The sequence below is a fragment of the Loxodonta africana genome, chromosome 11, assembly GCF_030014295.1.
Source record: "Loxodonta africana isolate mLoxAfr1 chromosome 11, mLoxAfr1.hap2, whole genome shotgun sequence".
Classification (NCBI taxonomy): domain Eukaryota; kingdom Metazoa; phylum Chordata; class Mammalia; order Proboscidea; family Elephantidae; genus Loxodonta; species Loxodonta africana.
Window position 1 is genome coordinate 5,475,520 of NC_087352.1, and position 15,203 is coordinate 5,490,722.

The 15,203-nt window shown below is 53.0% G+C and overlaps 1 protein-coding gene across 4 annotated transcripts in view; it reads left to right on the forward strand.

Moving 5' to 3' along the window:
* Positions 1-13,565, forward strand: part of LTBP4 (latent transforming growth factor beta binding protein 4) — a 29,913-nt gene extending 16,348 nt beyond the window's left edge. For 3 of the 4 annotated variants that reach the window (XM_064293673.1, XM_064293670.1, XM_064293671.1), the window contains 11 exons: positions 387-518; positions 600-725; positions 2,390-2,536; positions 3,920-4,177; positions 4,344-4,415; positions 4,705-4,833; positions 5,006-5,152; positions 7,119-7,271; positions 8,182-8,562; positions 9,319-9,471; positions 11,149-13,564. In XM_064293673.1, coding sequence (XP_064149743.1) covers positions 387-518; positions 600-725; positions 2,390-2,536; positions 3,920-4,177; positions 4,344-4,415; positions 4,705-4,833; positions 5,006-5,152; positions 7,119-7,271; positions 8,182-8,562; positions 9,319-9,471; positions 11,149-11,303 — 1,853 coding nt within the window. In that variant the 3' untranslated portion in view covers positions 11,304-13,564. Of the gene's footprint in view, positions 1-386; positions 519-599; positions 726-2,389; positions 2,537-3,919; positions 4,178-4,343; positions 4,416-4,704; positions 4,834-5,005; positions 5,153-7,118; positions 7,272-8,181; positions 8,563-9,318; positions 9,472-11,148 lie in introns of all 4 variants that reach the window. The other variant, XM_064293672.1, reaches the window with a different exon arrangement.
* The last annotated feature ends 1,638 nt before the right edge of the window (positions 13,566-15,203 follow it).

Below are 15,203 nucleotides of genomic sequence, written 5' to 3' on the forward strand. Positions count from 1 at the left end.
ACTGGTGGGGGCGACAGTGGGTACGCCAATAAAAATGTGAATATAAAATAATGTCAGGTTTAAGAAAAATAAAACAGGATAAATGGACAGAGATGACAGAGCAGTTGGGGTCGGGGGGGGGGGCACTAGGAGGACTTGTGAATGAAGGAGGGAGCCGTGCAGATAGCTGAGGGAAGAGTTCCTGGCAGAGGGACCATGTTTGGGCTGTTACAGAAATGGCAATGAGGCCTTAGTGTTTTCAACACTCGTTAATCTTTAGAAGCTTATGCTCCTGGAACGTCAAAGTCATAGAGACTTCTTCGACATGGGAACTGGACGTGGCAATGGAAACCTGTGAATCCAGGCCTGTGACCCTGCTCCCCCACCCCCTGCCCACTCTCTTGCAGATGTGGATGAGTGTCAAGAATACGGCCCCACAATTTGTGGGGCCCAGCGCTGTGAGAACACCCCTGGCTCCTACCGCTGCATGCCGGCCTGCGACCCTGGCTACCAGCCGACACCAGGGGGCGGATGCCAGGGTGGGTGTCCCGCGGGGTTGGCTGCGACATGGAGGGGGTAGGAGAGGGCCTATCATTGGCCTGACTGTCTGGTGGTTGCAGATGTGGACGAGTGCCGGAACCGGTCCTTCTGCGGGGCCCACGCCACGTGTCAGAACCTGCCCGGCTCCTTCCAGTGCCTCTGTGACCAGGGCTACGAGGGGGCGCGGGACGGGCGTCACTGCGTGGGTACGGGGCTTCAGGGGGTGGGTAGGGTTTGGGTGGAACCAGAAGCTGGGGAAGGGGTTGGTCAGGCCCTGCTGCTCTCCACAGATCTGGACAAATGTGAACTTTATGGTTGTGCAATTTAGACTTTGGATTATAAGATCATTTCTGTATCAGCCAGGATTGTCCAGTTGCAAGTGACAGAAACCTTATTCATACAGCCTTTATATTTTTGGTGCTTTTTAAAAAAAACTTTTTAAATTGTATTTTAAGTGTATATAAGCATCCTTATTTATCCCAACATTTTATAAAGAAAAATCTTAAACACATAGCAAATTGAAAGAATTATAGAATGATCATGTGTATACTCATGATCTACATTCTATTATTACCATGTTACTACGCTTGCTTCGGAGCCCTGGTGGCTTTGTGGTTAAGAGCTTGGCTGCTAGCCAAAAGGTCAGCAGTTCAAATCCATCAGCTGCTCCTTGGAAACCCAATGGGGCAGTTCAACTGTGTCATATAGGATCGCTATGAGTCAGCATTGACTTCATGGAAACGGGTTTGATTTTGGTTTATACTTGCTACAAGGAGGGTGGTGCAATGGTTAAGTGCTCCACTGCTAACTGAAAGGTTGGGGGTTTGAATCTACCAGTGGCTCTGCAGGAGAAAAGACCTAGCTCCCCTAAACGTTGCAGCCTAGGAAACCCTTTGGGGCAGTTCTACTCTGTCCTGCACGGTTAGTATGAGTTGGAATCGGCTAGATGGCACACAATAACAACAGTCATTAACTAGAGTTTAACATGTGTTTATAGAGATTTTCATTTGAGTTGTAATTTACACACAGTGAAATGCATGAATCTTAGATATACATTCTGTAAGTTTTGACAAATGCAAACACAACAGGCTATCTTTTAAAAAAACGAATTAAAATTGACAAGTCTTGGGATGTATCTGGACTTGGGGCATAACTGGATCCAGGATTTTAACCAAGGTGGTTGCTGTCTCCACTACTTAGCTCTGCCTTCCTCCATTGGGTTTATTTTCAGGCAGACTCTTTTCACAATGACAGCGGTGGCCCTACCACCTCTGGGCTAACATCCTCAGCTTGGTGACCCTATGGCTAAAGAAGCCATTGCCCATAAGTCAATTCCGATGCACAGCAACCCTACAGGACAGAACAGAACTACCCCCTAGGGTTTCCAAGACTGTAAATCTTTACAGAAGCAGACTGCCACATCTTTTTCCCGTGGAGTGGCTGGTGGGTTCGAACCGTCAGCCTTTTGGTTAACAGCTGAGCACCTAACCACTACAGCACCAGGGCTCCTGGGGCTGGCTAACGAGGGAGCCTCTTTTTCAATATTTCTAGCAAAAGTCCGAGGTCTGGCTTTGACTGGCCCAGATTTATCACTGCCTATCTCTGAACCAGAGAAATGCAGTAATCTGATTGGCCGTGCCTAGGACTTGTGCCCACCCTGGAAGTAGATTTAGTCCTAATCAAAACACATGGGTTGAAAATGGAGCTGCAGAGGGTCCCAAGGGAAATTCAGGGTATATACCAGAGAAAAGAGGATGGAATTTGGCCGTTAAAAATACCCATTATATTTGAAAGCTCAGATTCCTAGACCTTTGGAATCACAGAAGTTCCGAACCACTGACTGCCTCTCCGTATTGTCTCCTGCTCACAGATGTGAATGAGTGTGAAACGCTACAGGGCGTGTGTGGAGCTGCCCTGTGTGAGAATGTTGAAGGCTCCTTCCTCTGTGTCTGCCCCAACAGCCCCGAGGAGTTTGACCCCATGACTGGACGCTGTGTTTCCCCACAGCCTTCTGCTGGTGAGACTGATGTCAGTGTTTATTTAACTGATGGCTACTGGCCCTACAGGAAAATGATGTAGTTTAACTATCCCAGGTGTGGACAGCTGACAGCAGTTAAATGTTATGCTCAACAATTAAAAAAAAAAAAACAACTTTAGAACACATGGCTTAACAGGGGTAGCAAGATTCAGTGTCAGGAGAACTAGATCCTAGCCTCTCCCACGTTTCTCCATGTAACAAATGTTCACAGGAAATCCACTGTGTTCAGGGGGCAGAGTAGTGACCAAGAAAGACCATTCCCACTCCTCAGAGGGCTCACGACCCAGCGGGGCAGACAGAGATATTACTAGACAATGGCAGCCCAGGGCAACCAGGGCTGGGAGGGAGGAAGCACAGGCCAGGGGGAACAAAGCTGTGATGGGGAAAACCCAGGGGGTTTGCGAATCCAGAGGAGGTGCCTGCCCCAGCCTGAGAGGAGGATTATGGAGGGCTTCCTGTAGGAGGGGGTGTCTGAACTAAGAGCAGTTGGATGAGTAGGAGTGAGTCAGGCCAAGTGGGTGAGGGAGGGCATTCTGGGCAGAGGCCACAGCAAAGGCAAAGGCCTGGCAAGGCAAGAGGCTTCTTAACCATATAAGTTCAGTGTCACATGCTTTCAAGCGCAAGGTAGGAAGTGGGGAGAGATGGAGCTGGAGAAGGAGGCAGGGGTTAACCAGAACTCACAGGAACTTATCATGGCCTGGAGGTTGGCCTTCACCTGCGGGTTCTGTGGCGCCCTGGAAGGATCTTAAGCAGGAGAGGAGTGTAATCTGATTTTGAAACCTCCCTCTGCCATGTGAAGGTGGACTGGAGGGTGACATTGGGGGCTGGGAGCCTAAGGAGGAGGTTGGGGCAGAGGCCTCGGTGAGAGGACAGGGCTGGACTAAGGTAGGGACCAAGGGGAACGGAGGAAAGGGTTGGCGGGAGAAAGGCCCAAGAGGCCAAATAGACAGGCTGTGGGGCTGCTGGGGTGGGGAGAGGTGTCCAGGAGGAGGACTGGGCTTTGGGGTGAAGACTCTGAGGCCGGTATGGGACACTTGGAGGTGAGGACCCAGGGAACACCCGGAGAGCATCCAGGAGTCAGGGGATCCCCCTGGCCCTGGAACCGAAGCTGCAGTGATAGACGAGAGAAATGCCTGGGAGACTGTTAGGTATAGAGGCAAGAGATGCAGCAAAATGACAGGGAGTGAGTGGGAGAAACAGTGGCAGTGACAGATGGGTGAGGTGTGGAGTTGGGAGGGAGATGCGGGGTCCTGAGCCTGGTCCTGCCATTGACCGCTGGGTGCCCTCCGGGCCTCAGTTTCCCCATCTATAACATGAGGGGAGGGGTCAGCCTGCCCTGGCTGAGCCCCCTTTTCTCCTCAGGCATGTTCCCGGGCTTACAGCCCCAGGTGCCCTCCAGCCCGGGTCTGCCAGCCAGGCCGCCCCCACCCCGCCGGCCCAGTGTGCCACGGCAGGGTCCTGTGGGCAGCGGGCGCCGGGAGTGCTACTTCGACACAGCGGCCCCGGATGCGTGTGACAACATTCTAGCGTGGAACGTGACATGGCAGGAGTGCTGCTGTACTGTGGGCGAGGGCTGGGGCAGTGGCTGCCGCATCCAGCAGTGCCCAAGCACTGAGACAGGTGGGCATGGACGGGCATGAGGCTGAGAGCTGGGCACACACAGGCACGGGCCTGAGGGCTGGAGCAGTGACGGGTAGGCACAGGGCAAGGGGAAGCACTGAGACAGGTGGGCCCAGACAGGGTCTGGGACATGGGTGTCTGAGCTCAGCTTTGTCTCTTGGTGCAGCTGAGTACCAGTCATTGTGCCCCCATGGACGGGGCTACCTGGCGCCCAGTGGAGACCCGGCCCTCCGGAGAGGTGAGGCCAGACTTCAGCTTTCACTCACCCTCTGGCCTCAGGCCCTGCTGCTTCATCCTGTCTCTGTCTCTTTCTGTTTATCTCTGTCTCTCACCTGTTTCTCTATACCTGTTCATCTCCTCCCCATCTCTGTCTCCAGTCTTTCCCTATCTGCCTGTGGGTCTCCATCTCTCTGTCCCTCTCCTGCCTGGTCATGCTTGGCCTTCACACACTGTCCAGCCGGCCTCACGCCCTGCCCCGCCCCTGTCTCTCTTGCTGGCGGTTGTGCCTCTGACTACCCTTCCCACAGATGTGGACGAGTGCCAGCTTTTCCAAGACCAGGTGTGCAAGAGCGGCGTGTGCGTGAACACGGCCCCGGGCTACTCGTGTTACTGCAGCAATGGTTACTACTACCATGCCCAGCGGCTGGAATGCATTGGTAGGAGCCAATCCCTGGCCACCCCAGCCCCTCTCTGGAATGTTGCCACTACCCGCGGGAAGTCCCTTCCGGAGTCTAGACACTGCAGCCAGTGCCCTGCAGAGAGAGACAGGAAAGGGTGGAGGGGTGTTGGGGGGGTGCCTCTTAACTGCCCTCCTCCCTGCCTCCCTAGACAACGATGAGTGCGCGGACGAGGAGCCGGCTTGTGAGGGCGGCCGCTGCGTCAACACCGTGGGCTCCTATCACTGCACGTGCGAGCCTCCACTGGTGCTCGACCGCTCAAGTCGCCGCTGCGTCTCCAACGAGAGCCAGAGCCTCGGTAACCCCGCCCACTAAGCCTGTCGTCGCCCCGCCCAACCGGTTTCACCCCGCCCTGGTCCCGCCCGACCAGTTATGCCCCGCCCTGGTCCCGCCCCTCACTCCTTTGGCTCCGTCTCCAGGCCACGCCTTCTCAATGGCCACGCCCTCACGCGCCTGGGCAGGCCACGCCCCTCGGGCCCCACGTGGGCTCTCTTGGGCCTGATTTTGAGGGAAGATGGCCTGGAGGTTAAAGGTGATGGGTTTCGTAGAGGCGAAGGGTTTGGAGGCAGCCTGCAGCTGATCGAGTCACACATTGCTTATACCTCTGTGTCCCCCAGCTTCCTTTCTGCACATTGAGTGGTCATAGTAGCCCCTGCCTTGAGGAATTTTTTTTTTTTTTAAGGACTTAGAACTAAGTGTGCATAAGGGCTACCTGATATTATTTCTCTGTGTGTCTTTGCGTCTCTGTTTCTCTCCACCTCTCTGTGGGTTTCTGCCTTTAGGTTTTTCTCTGAATTCCTGACTTTCTCTGGATCTTTGTCACAGAGACACAGAAATAATAACAGGTTGTTGTTAGGTGCCATCGAGTTGGTTCTGGTTCATAGCGATCCTATGTACAACAGAATAAAACACTGCCTGGTCCTGCACCATCCTCACAATCATTGTTATGCTTGAGCCCGTGGTTGCAGCCACTGTGTCAATCCATCTCATTGAGGGTCTTCCTCTTTTTGCTGACTCTCTACTTTACCAAGCATGAAGTCCTTCTCCAGGGACTGGTCCCCCGTGATAACATGTCCAAAGTATGTGAGATGAAGTGTTGCCATCCTTGCTTCCAAGGAGCATTCCGGCTGTACTTCTTAAAAGACAGATTTGTTCGTTCTTCTGGCAGTCCATGGTACATTCAATATTCTTTACCAACACCATAATTCAAAGGCATCAATTCTTTGGTCTTCTTTATTCATTGTCCAGTTTTCACATGCATATGAGGCAATTGAAGACATCATGGCTTGGGTCAGGTGCACCTTAGTCCTTAAAGTGCTTTTTAAAACTTTAAAGAGGTCTTTTGCAGCAGATTTGCCCCATGCAGTGCGTCTTTTGATTTCTTGACTGCCACTTCCATGAGCATTGTTTATAGATCCAAGTAAAATAACAGGTAGCATTTATTTAAGGAACCCTGGTGGCACAGTGTTTAAACACTTGGCTGCTAACTGAAAGGTCGGTGGTTCTAACCCACCAGCCACTCCGTGGGAGAAAGATGTGGCAGTCTGTTTCCTTAAAGATTTACGGACTTGGGAACCCTGTGGGGCAGTTCTGCTCTGTCCTGTAGGGTCCCTCTGAATTGCAATTCGACTCCATGGCAGCGAGTTTTTTTGGTTTAGCACTTATTTAGCCCTTAGTCTTGGTTTCTCATCATCTCTGTGACTTTGCCTGTCTGTTTTTTCTTTGATTCTCTGACTCTTTGAATATGTTTCTCTGGGTCCTTTTTTTCTTTTTGTGTCTCTGACTCTCTCCCTCTGGGTCTCTCTCTGTGTCTCCAATCCCTCTGCCCACTGACTCAAACTCCCACCTCCTCCCACTTCTGTTTCTACAACTTCTCCCTACACCTGAGGCTTCAGTGAAACAATGCCCAGAGAGGAAAAGCAATTACCCCGAGGTCACACAGCCTTCCCTAGTCCAGGCATGGATAGAACCCTGTCAGGCCCTATGTCCCAGGCAGTGGGCCCCTCTTCTGCCCTTTCCTCCTGTATGCCAGCCTCATGCCAGACCAAGCCTGTCTTCAATCTAGTACTCTGTCCAGAACCCAGGAGCTACCTCACAGGGCTTCTGGGAGTCAGATCTCAGCTGACAAGAAGGATTTGGTCCTCGGCAGGGGGTGGCTGGGCCGCTCCAGGAGGGGAGGGGTCTGGGCAGTAGGGAGGGCCCCTTGAAACTCCTGAGCCCAGCCTTCCCACCCCTGCCCTAATGCATGCTGTTTCTGCCCCCAGACGACAATCTGGGTGTGTGCTGGCAGGAAGTGGGGGCTGACCTTGTGTGCAGTCGCCCACGGCTGGACCGCCAGGCCACCTACACAGAATGCTGCTGCCTCTATGGCGAGGCCTGGGGCATGGACTGCGCCCTCTGCCCTGCTCAGGACTCAGGTACAGCCCTACCTGGGCACAGAAGCTCTGCCCCTTGGGTTTCAAGGCCAGGTCCTCATGAGGACTCCTAGTCTCCCCCAAACTTGGCCTCCATGTCCATCCATATCCAAGCCCATCCCTAAATCTTGGCCACTTAGACCCCCGCAAGGCACATCCCAAAAACTGCCAAGTCTCAGCCCCAGAAACTCCAAGACCCCACAGTTTCAGCCCCACAGACCCTTGTGGTCTGGTCTCTCAGACTCTCAACTCTTGGTTACTATGACCCCAAGACACAGCCCATGAGGTGCCCTCCCCCAATCCTGGACTTTTAGACCTCAAATACCAGTTGCTTTCACACTGCCATCCTGGCCCCACAGACCTCCAGGTCCCAGCCCTGTGGACGTCCACATCCAGGTGCCTATGACCCAATGTATAGCCCGTGATCCCCAAGTCTTGGCCCTTAAAACCCCTGAGTTCCAGCCCCAGAGACCCCAATCCTTAGCCCTTGGGAACACAGCCCTGAATACCCTAATCGTGGGTCCCCAGATCTCCAAGTCGCAATTGCTCAGGCTGCCTCCCCCACACTCTGGCCCCTCAGGCCCCAGTGGCTCCTGGGATTCCTCAGTCCCAGTCCAGGAAACTCCCCATTCCATTTCTTCAGGTTTCTAGTCCTTGCTCCCCTGGGTCCCTCAAATCTTAGCACCTTGGAATCCCAAGCCCAGCCCTCAGACCCTCAGTCCTGGTTCCAGAAACCCCTGATCTGAGCCCTCCTCCAATCCCAGCCTCCTCCTTTCAAGCCCCTCCCATCCCCAGGCCTTGCCCCAGGCCCTCCCCCAACCCCTCTTCTGGGCACCTTTTCCCAGAGTGGGGACATGAATAGTGGGTGCTGGGGCAAGCAAGGCTCATTGTCTACCTTGGCTCCTGCTCACAGATGACTTTGAGGCCCTGTGCAACGTGCTGCGGCCCCCTGCGTATGGCCCCCCACGGCCAGGCGGTTTTGGACTTCCCTACGAGTATGGCCCGGACCTAGGCCCTCCTTACCAGGGCCTTCCGTATGGGCCCGAGTTGTACCCCCAACCTGTGCTACCCTATGACCCTTACCCACCGCCACCTGGGCCCTTCGCCCGCCGTGAGGCTCCTTACGGGGTGCCACCCTTTGACATGCCCGACTTTGAGGATGACGGTGGCCCCTATGGCGAACCTGAGGCTCCTGCCCCACCCAGCCCGGGCACCCGATGGCGCTATCGGTCCCGCGATACTCGTGGCTCCTTCCCAGAGCCTGAGGAGTTGCCTGAAGGTGGAGGCCATAATGGTGAGCACTGTGGGCAGAGTGATGGGGACTGAGGAGGAGGAAGGTGGGCAGAGAGAGGGAGAGAACAGAGGGGATGGAAAGAGAGCAAGAGGGAGGGAGAGAGAGAATGAGAAATGAGGAGGAGAGAGGGGCAGAGAAACGGGAAACGCAGGTACACAGGGAGGGGGCGGAGAGCAGCAATGAAGAGGAAGAGAAAAATATCTCTAGAGACCATCAAAGAAAGAGATGGGGACAGAGACAGGAAGATAGAATCAGTAAGAGTGAGAGTCCAACAGGGAGAGATCTGGGACAGGGAGATACATTTATGGGAAGAGAGAGAAGCCAGGGAGCGCAGGCGCCAAGATGCGGAGGCAGAGAGAAGCTAGGAGAGAGATGGGGACAGACATAGCAAAAGAGAGCTGAGGAGAAAGGAAATGAGTTGGGGACAGGGAAGGAGACAAAGAGAAAATGGAGACAGGCAGATAGACGAGGAGACCCGGGGACAAGGAGAGAGGGATGCAGATGGCAGACAGAGAAAGAGAGGGATGAGCCGGAGAGAAGCCATAGACTCACAAGACAAGGGAGGTGGGAAGTTGAGAGACATGGCTCAGAGTGGTGGGGACAGGTAAAAGCCAGGCACAGAGCAAGAGAATCCCCCTGTTCGCACTTCCCCCTACAGCCCTGGGGCAGGATGGACAGTTTAGATAAGACAGCCAGGGAGCCCGCCTGGCGAGAAGGTGGAGACCCTGAGCCACGGAGGCCCTGCATTTTCCGCAGGTGCACTTGCTGGGCCCCATGAGGGCCTGGAGGCGGAGGAGTGTGGGATCCTGGACGGCTGCGCCCACGGCCGCTGTGTGCGAGTCCCCGAGGGCTTCACCTGCGACTGCTTTGACGGCTACCGTCTGGACATAACCCGCATGTCCTGTGTTGGTGAGGGCCAGGCCTGAGGCCAGCGTGCGCGGGGAGAGGGGTGAGGCCGGCTGGACCAGAAAGGGTGGAGCCCTGACTGGAGGTGGCTGGTCAGGGACTTCCTGAAAGGACTTCACTAAATGGTCCGGGCCAGGCGGGGGAAATGGGGCTTGACTGAAGAAGATGCAGTCAGGATGCACGCAGGGCAGCGTTTGGAAAAGGGCTGGGCCCTGAAACAGGATAAACCAAACCCACTGCAGTCGACTCCATTCCGACTCACAGCGACCCTAGAAGACTAGAACTGCCCCACAGCGTTTCCAAGGAGTGGCTGGTGGATTCAAACTGCTGACCATTTGATTAGCAGCAGTAGCTCTTAACTACTGTACCACCAGGGCTTCTGAAACAGGATAACTCATTGCTGTCCAGTCAATTCTGACTCATAGTGACCCTACAGGACAGAGTAGAACTGTCCCATAGAGTTTCCAAGGAGCGCCTGGTGGATTTGAACTGCTGACCCTTGGGTTAGCAGCCGTAGCACTTAACCACTACACCACCAGGGTTTCCAGAAACAGGATAGAAGGGTAAAATCCTGCCCATGTGATTTCCAAGGACTCCCAGTGCTATCTTGCACAATTTGTTCGACCTCTTTGGAGAGCCTCAGGCTTCCTGTCTATAAAATGGGAATATGAATCATGTCTGCCTATTTTAGCAGTAAAGCAGAGTGGTTAGTTACAATGAAGGACTCTGAGTCAGACGGGCCTGAGGCTCAGCCCAGCAACTTGTTAACTCTGTAACTCTGGACAGGTGCCTGTCCCTTGCTTAGTTTTTCTCATCTGAAAAATGGGCGTAGTCATAAAATGCACTTCATAGAATTGTTGGGAACGTTGTTTATACTGATTTAGGATAACACTGAGGCCTATGAGTAAACTGAGTCTCAAAAAGGAGAACTGAATTCCCCGAGGTCTCACAGCAAAGAAATGGCTGGGCTAGAAGTTGAAATCAGACATGGGGCTGGGCACCCCGATATGTGGGGAGCTGGCGGGCTGTGTGACCTTGGGCAAGGGGCCTTCCCACTCTGGGCCTCAGTTTGTGCTCCTGTAAAATGAAATAATAGTACCGGACCTCACAAGTTCCTAGGAGCCCTCGTTGCACAGTGGTTAAAGCGCTCAGCTGCTAACCAAAGGGTTATCAGTTCAAACCCACCAACCCACTGCACGGAGAAAGATATGGCAGTCTGCTTCCATAAAGATTTACAGCCTTGGAAACCCTACAGTGGGGCAGTTCTCTGTCCTATTGGGTCACTGTGAGTGGGAACTGACTGGATGGCACTGGGTTTGGTTTGGTTTTTTTCCACAGGTGTATTAGGATAACAGTAATACATGTAATGTGCTTAGAAAAATGCCTGATGCACAGTAAACATTTATTGTTGCTGATATTATTGACATCTTCATCAGCATTATTTTCCTAACAAAAACCTAGTGACTAGGGGTTACCATACCCATCTTAGAAAGCCCGAGGTTGAGGCACAGAGAGGGTAAGCCACCTACCGAGGCTCACACAACCAGCAGGTGGAGAGGTCAGATTCCACGCAGCGGGAGGCTCGGCATCCGTACTACGATGCCCCAGGAGCCTAAGGGGCCAGGGAGGCGACCACCCAGGTCCTCAGCCCTGAGCAGCGCCCCTTGTGCCCCCTTCCAGACATCAATGAGTGTGACGAGGCTGAGGAAGCCGCCCCGCTCTGCGTCAACGCACGCTGTGTCAACACCGATGGCTCCTTCCGCTGCCTCTGCCGCCCAGGATTCGCACCCTCGCACCAGCCGCACCACTGCGCGCCCGCCCGACCCCGGGCCTGAGCCCCAGCACTCCGGACCGCTCACCCCGAGCTCCATACGCGGGTCTCCGCAGCGTGCACGCGCACAGGGACGCCAGCTCAAACTGAGAGTGACAGACGATAGAGAGGGACCCCCTTCACTGCCCCCCCCCCCGCTCCTAGCCCCTTACACCGACGCTGCTGGCTCAAGCCCAGCCCACGGTTCCCTTCACATACCCTCTCCTTTTTTATAAAAATTTCAACTAAAAAACACCTATTTTGTAGCTTTTGCTTCTATATATCTGTCCCTTTCTCAAAGTCTGCCTCCAGAGTTTGAGTCACAAAACTACATCCCCTCCCCATTCAGACGCCATGTCTGCCTCTTAATCTCCGTTTCTCTGTCGCTTAGTCTGTATCTGTCTCTGTCTTTCTGCTTCTTTGTGTCTCTCTTTTTGTGTCTTTTTTCCTGTTTCATCATTTCTCTAATCTCGCGAGAGCTCTTGCCTCTGGGTTTTTAATATTACCGACCTACCCAGTATATCCCCCAGGGCCCTCCTCTTGTAGTGCCCCAGAAAGGGACAGAATGGGGCAGCCTCAGACTCTGCTCCCTCCTTTTTCAGCTGGAGAAAAAAACCAGTTGGTGTGGAGTGGATTCCCACTCAGGGCGACCCCATGTGTCTGAGAACTGTGCTCCACAGGGTTTTCAATGGCTGATTTTTTGGAAGCTGATCACCAGGCCTTTCTTCCAAGATACCTCTTGGTGGACTAGACTCTCCAACCCCGCATTTCTCCTACTCCCCAAAGAAGTTGTAAACCATCTGGGACAAGTAGAGCAAAGGGGAGGGGATGGGGACAGGAGTCCCTGGAGGGGTGAACCCAGACCTGGGCCTCTAGCTGGGATTAGGCTGTGGACAGAGGAGGGGGAGAGCAGTCCTGGGGGGTGGCCTGTGCAAGGACACGTGTGGAAGCAGGAATGAACTGTGTGTATGATGAATGGACACCCCCTTCCCCCAGCATCCCTGCCTACTTTCTGGCTGTGTGGGGAGTCCAGACTCCCTTCTCCCCAAAACAGAGAGCAGGGTACTCAGGGAGGGTCAGGAGGTGAGGGGTCCGTGAAAACGGACATGATGAAAACAGAAGTCTGTACTGGAGTCATTCTTCAGCCACCAGTTAGCGCACGTCTCCCCAGGGTCTCAAACTCAAACGCTTTAGGGGCCAGGTAATGATGTTAGAGGGAAGCGGATGCAGGATAAGAAAATCAAAGCACAAAAGTGAAGACGCATAGCAAGTGGCTTCCTGCCCAAGGGTTGGGATGGAACAGGGAGGGGAATCTCCACATTTTTAATAATAATATATATTTCTAAACCACCTTGAGGGTCATATCAAGTCCCTGGGTGGTGCAAATGGTTTGCGCTCCATTATTAACCTAAAGGTTAGTGGTCTGAACCTACCTAGGGGCATCTTGGAAGAAAGGCCTGGCAATCTGCTTCCATAAGGATTATAGCCAAGACAACCTTATGGAGCAATCCTACTCTGTAACACCTGGGGTCTCCGTGAGTCGGAATTGACTGGAAGGCAACGGGTTTTTTTGTTTTCGATGGGTCATATCTGGCCCAAGAGCCACTAGTTTTAATCTTCCAAGTACAGTACAAGTTTGCATAAATGGGGCATGGGGGTTCTGTCTTGATCTGACACCCCCACCTCCTGAGCTTCAAGAGGGGACACATTGCCAAGAGCTCCTGGTACAGACATTGTTGGTGGAGTTAAATGAATTGATAGATATGTTAAAACGTTTAGAATGGCACAGACCACATAGCAAGAGCTCAGTTAAGAGTTATAACCCTGGGCCTCCCAGGAAATGCTGGGGGCGGGGGGGGGGGCAGACAGCTAGGTTTTATTCTATCCCCTTTATCCATCCCAGGAAGGGGCCAGACTCCACCCCCTTCAACAGGACAGTGAGAAACACTTAGCACAGGGGTCCCAGTAGAGAGGGGGTGTCAGACCATGAGGGGTTCCGAGTTTCACAGAGGGGGTCAGAAAGTGATTTTCCAGCTGATACAGGGAACTTGACCCAAATACTGTCCTCCTTATTCATTCATTAAAGATTTTCTATAATACCTGCTTTATAAGGAGTAAGTGGCGTGGACGCAACTTAGCCCAGCCTTGGGGGTGGAAGTTAGGGTGGGCTCCCTGGTAGAGACACCTAAGCTGAGATGCTAACGATGCAGGGAAATGAGGCAGATGGAGCGGTGGAAGAGGGTTTCATGTGGGGGGATCATCACCTGGAAATGCCTAGAGGTAAGAAAAGCAAGTATTTATTAAATGTGTGTGGGTTTTTTTTTTTTTTTTTTTGCGTGTGTGTGCCAGGCTTTTGTTGGGCAATGCTTGTGACATTTTTGTCCCTGGCTCCTGCCTTTATGGAGCTCTAGTGGGAAAAAAGACACACCGCCAGGCAGTGACAACCTGTGCTGTGAAGGGGGTCCCCCGGGAGCGGGGGGAGGCGCACGCAGAGAGATCGGGCCGGGATGGGGCACAGGCAGAGCGGGCAGGGCTGGGAATGGAGAAGCTCAGAAGCTGTGCTCCAGAGCAGCCACCTGACCCAGATTGAGAGAATATCAGGGAAGGTACTCAACAGTGCTGGAAAACTTCGAGGTGTGGAGGGGGAGCTGTCTTCTGAAACTCCCCCCACATCTCCTCTGTCTCTGCCGAATCTTAGCATTCATTCTACAAGCGTACCTTGTGCTAACCCCCAGCCCCGACGCGGGGGCCCTTGGCACCAGCCGGGACCAACATGTTCTCTGGAATGTCCGGAGAGAAATAGTCTAGGTGGTCACGGCCCTCGCGGGACAAGCGCTGCAGCGCCTCCTAATGGTCACTGCATGCCGGCGCAGTCCAAGCCGGCCGCGCCCTCTAGTGGCCAGTGCTCATACAGTCATCACTGAGCGCGGCGAGCCACCGGTCTGCGGGCAGGGGTCGCTGTCGTTGTCGTCATCATCATCATCACAGCTAAAACGTAAATGGCGCTTCCTATGTTCCAGACACGACGCTGAGTGCTTTACGCATATCACCTCATTTAATCCTCATATCAGCCCTATGAAGTGGGTACAATTACCACTATTTTCCTCATTTGAAACACAGAGAAGTAAGGCAACTTACCCTAGGCCACACAGCTAGTAAGCAGCCGAGCCTAGATCAAACTTAGGCAGTCTAGCTCAGGAGTCCGTTTTCTGAACCATTCAAAAATAACCTGGAGTGAAACAAGATGATGGCTGGGATTTGCTTCAAAATAATCCTACAGAACAGCTAAGCCTCAAGATAGAAAACACCTGGTTCCTGGATGGCTCCCTGGTAGCCCGGTTCATTCACCTCTGGACTGGTATTTGAGAGAAAGTAACTTATTTTTTATTTAAGTCTTCATATTTTGGAAGTGTCTTTGTTACAGCACTTAGCTATTTAAAAACAAACAAACCAAACCCATTGCTGTCAATTCCGACTCATAGCGATCCTACATGACAGAGTAAAACCGCCCCACAAAGTGTCCAGGGAGTGGCTGGTGGATTTGAACTGCTGTATCTTCTGGTTAGCAGCTGTAGCTCACTGTAGGTCTTAACCACTGTGCTACCGAGGCTCTGTCTTAGTTATCTAGCACTGTTTTAACAGTGGGTGGGTGGCTTTAACAAACAGATTTATTTTCTCACAGTTTAAAGTCAAACTTGTTGCCATCTAGTTGATTCTGACTCACAGCGACCCTAGAGTACAGAGTAGAGCCGCCCCATAGGCTTCCAAGGAGCAGCTGGTGGATTTGAACTGCTGACCTTTTGGTTAGCAGCTGTAGCTCTTAACCACTGCAGGGCTCTGGCTCTAGAAGAATGTAATGTAGTAGCATCAGACCTCATCTATATCCACCAGCAGGGATGAGAATAAGGATCAGCCCAAAGCTGGA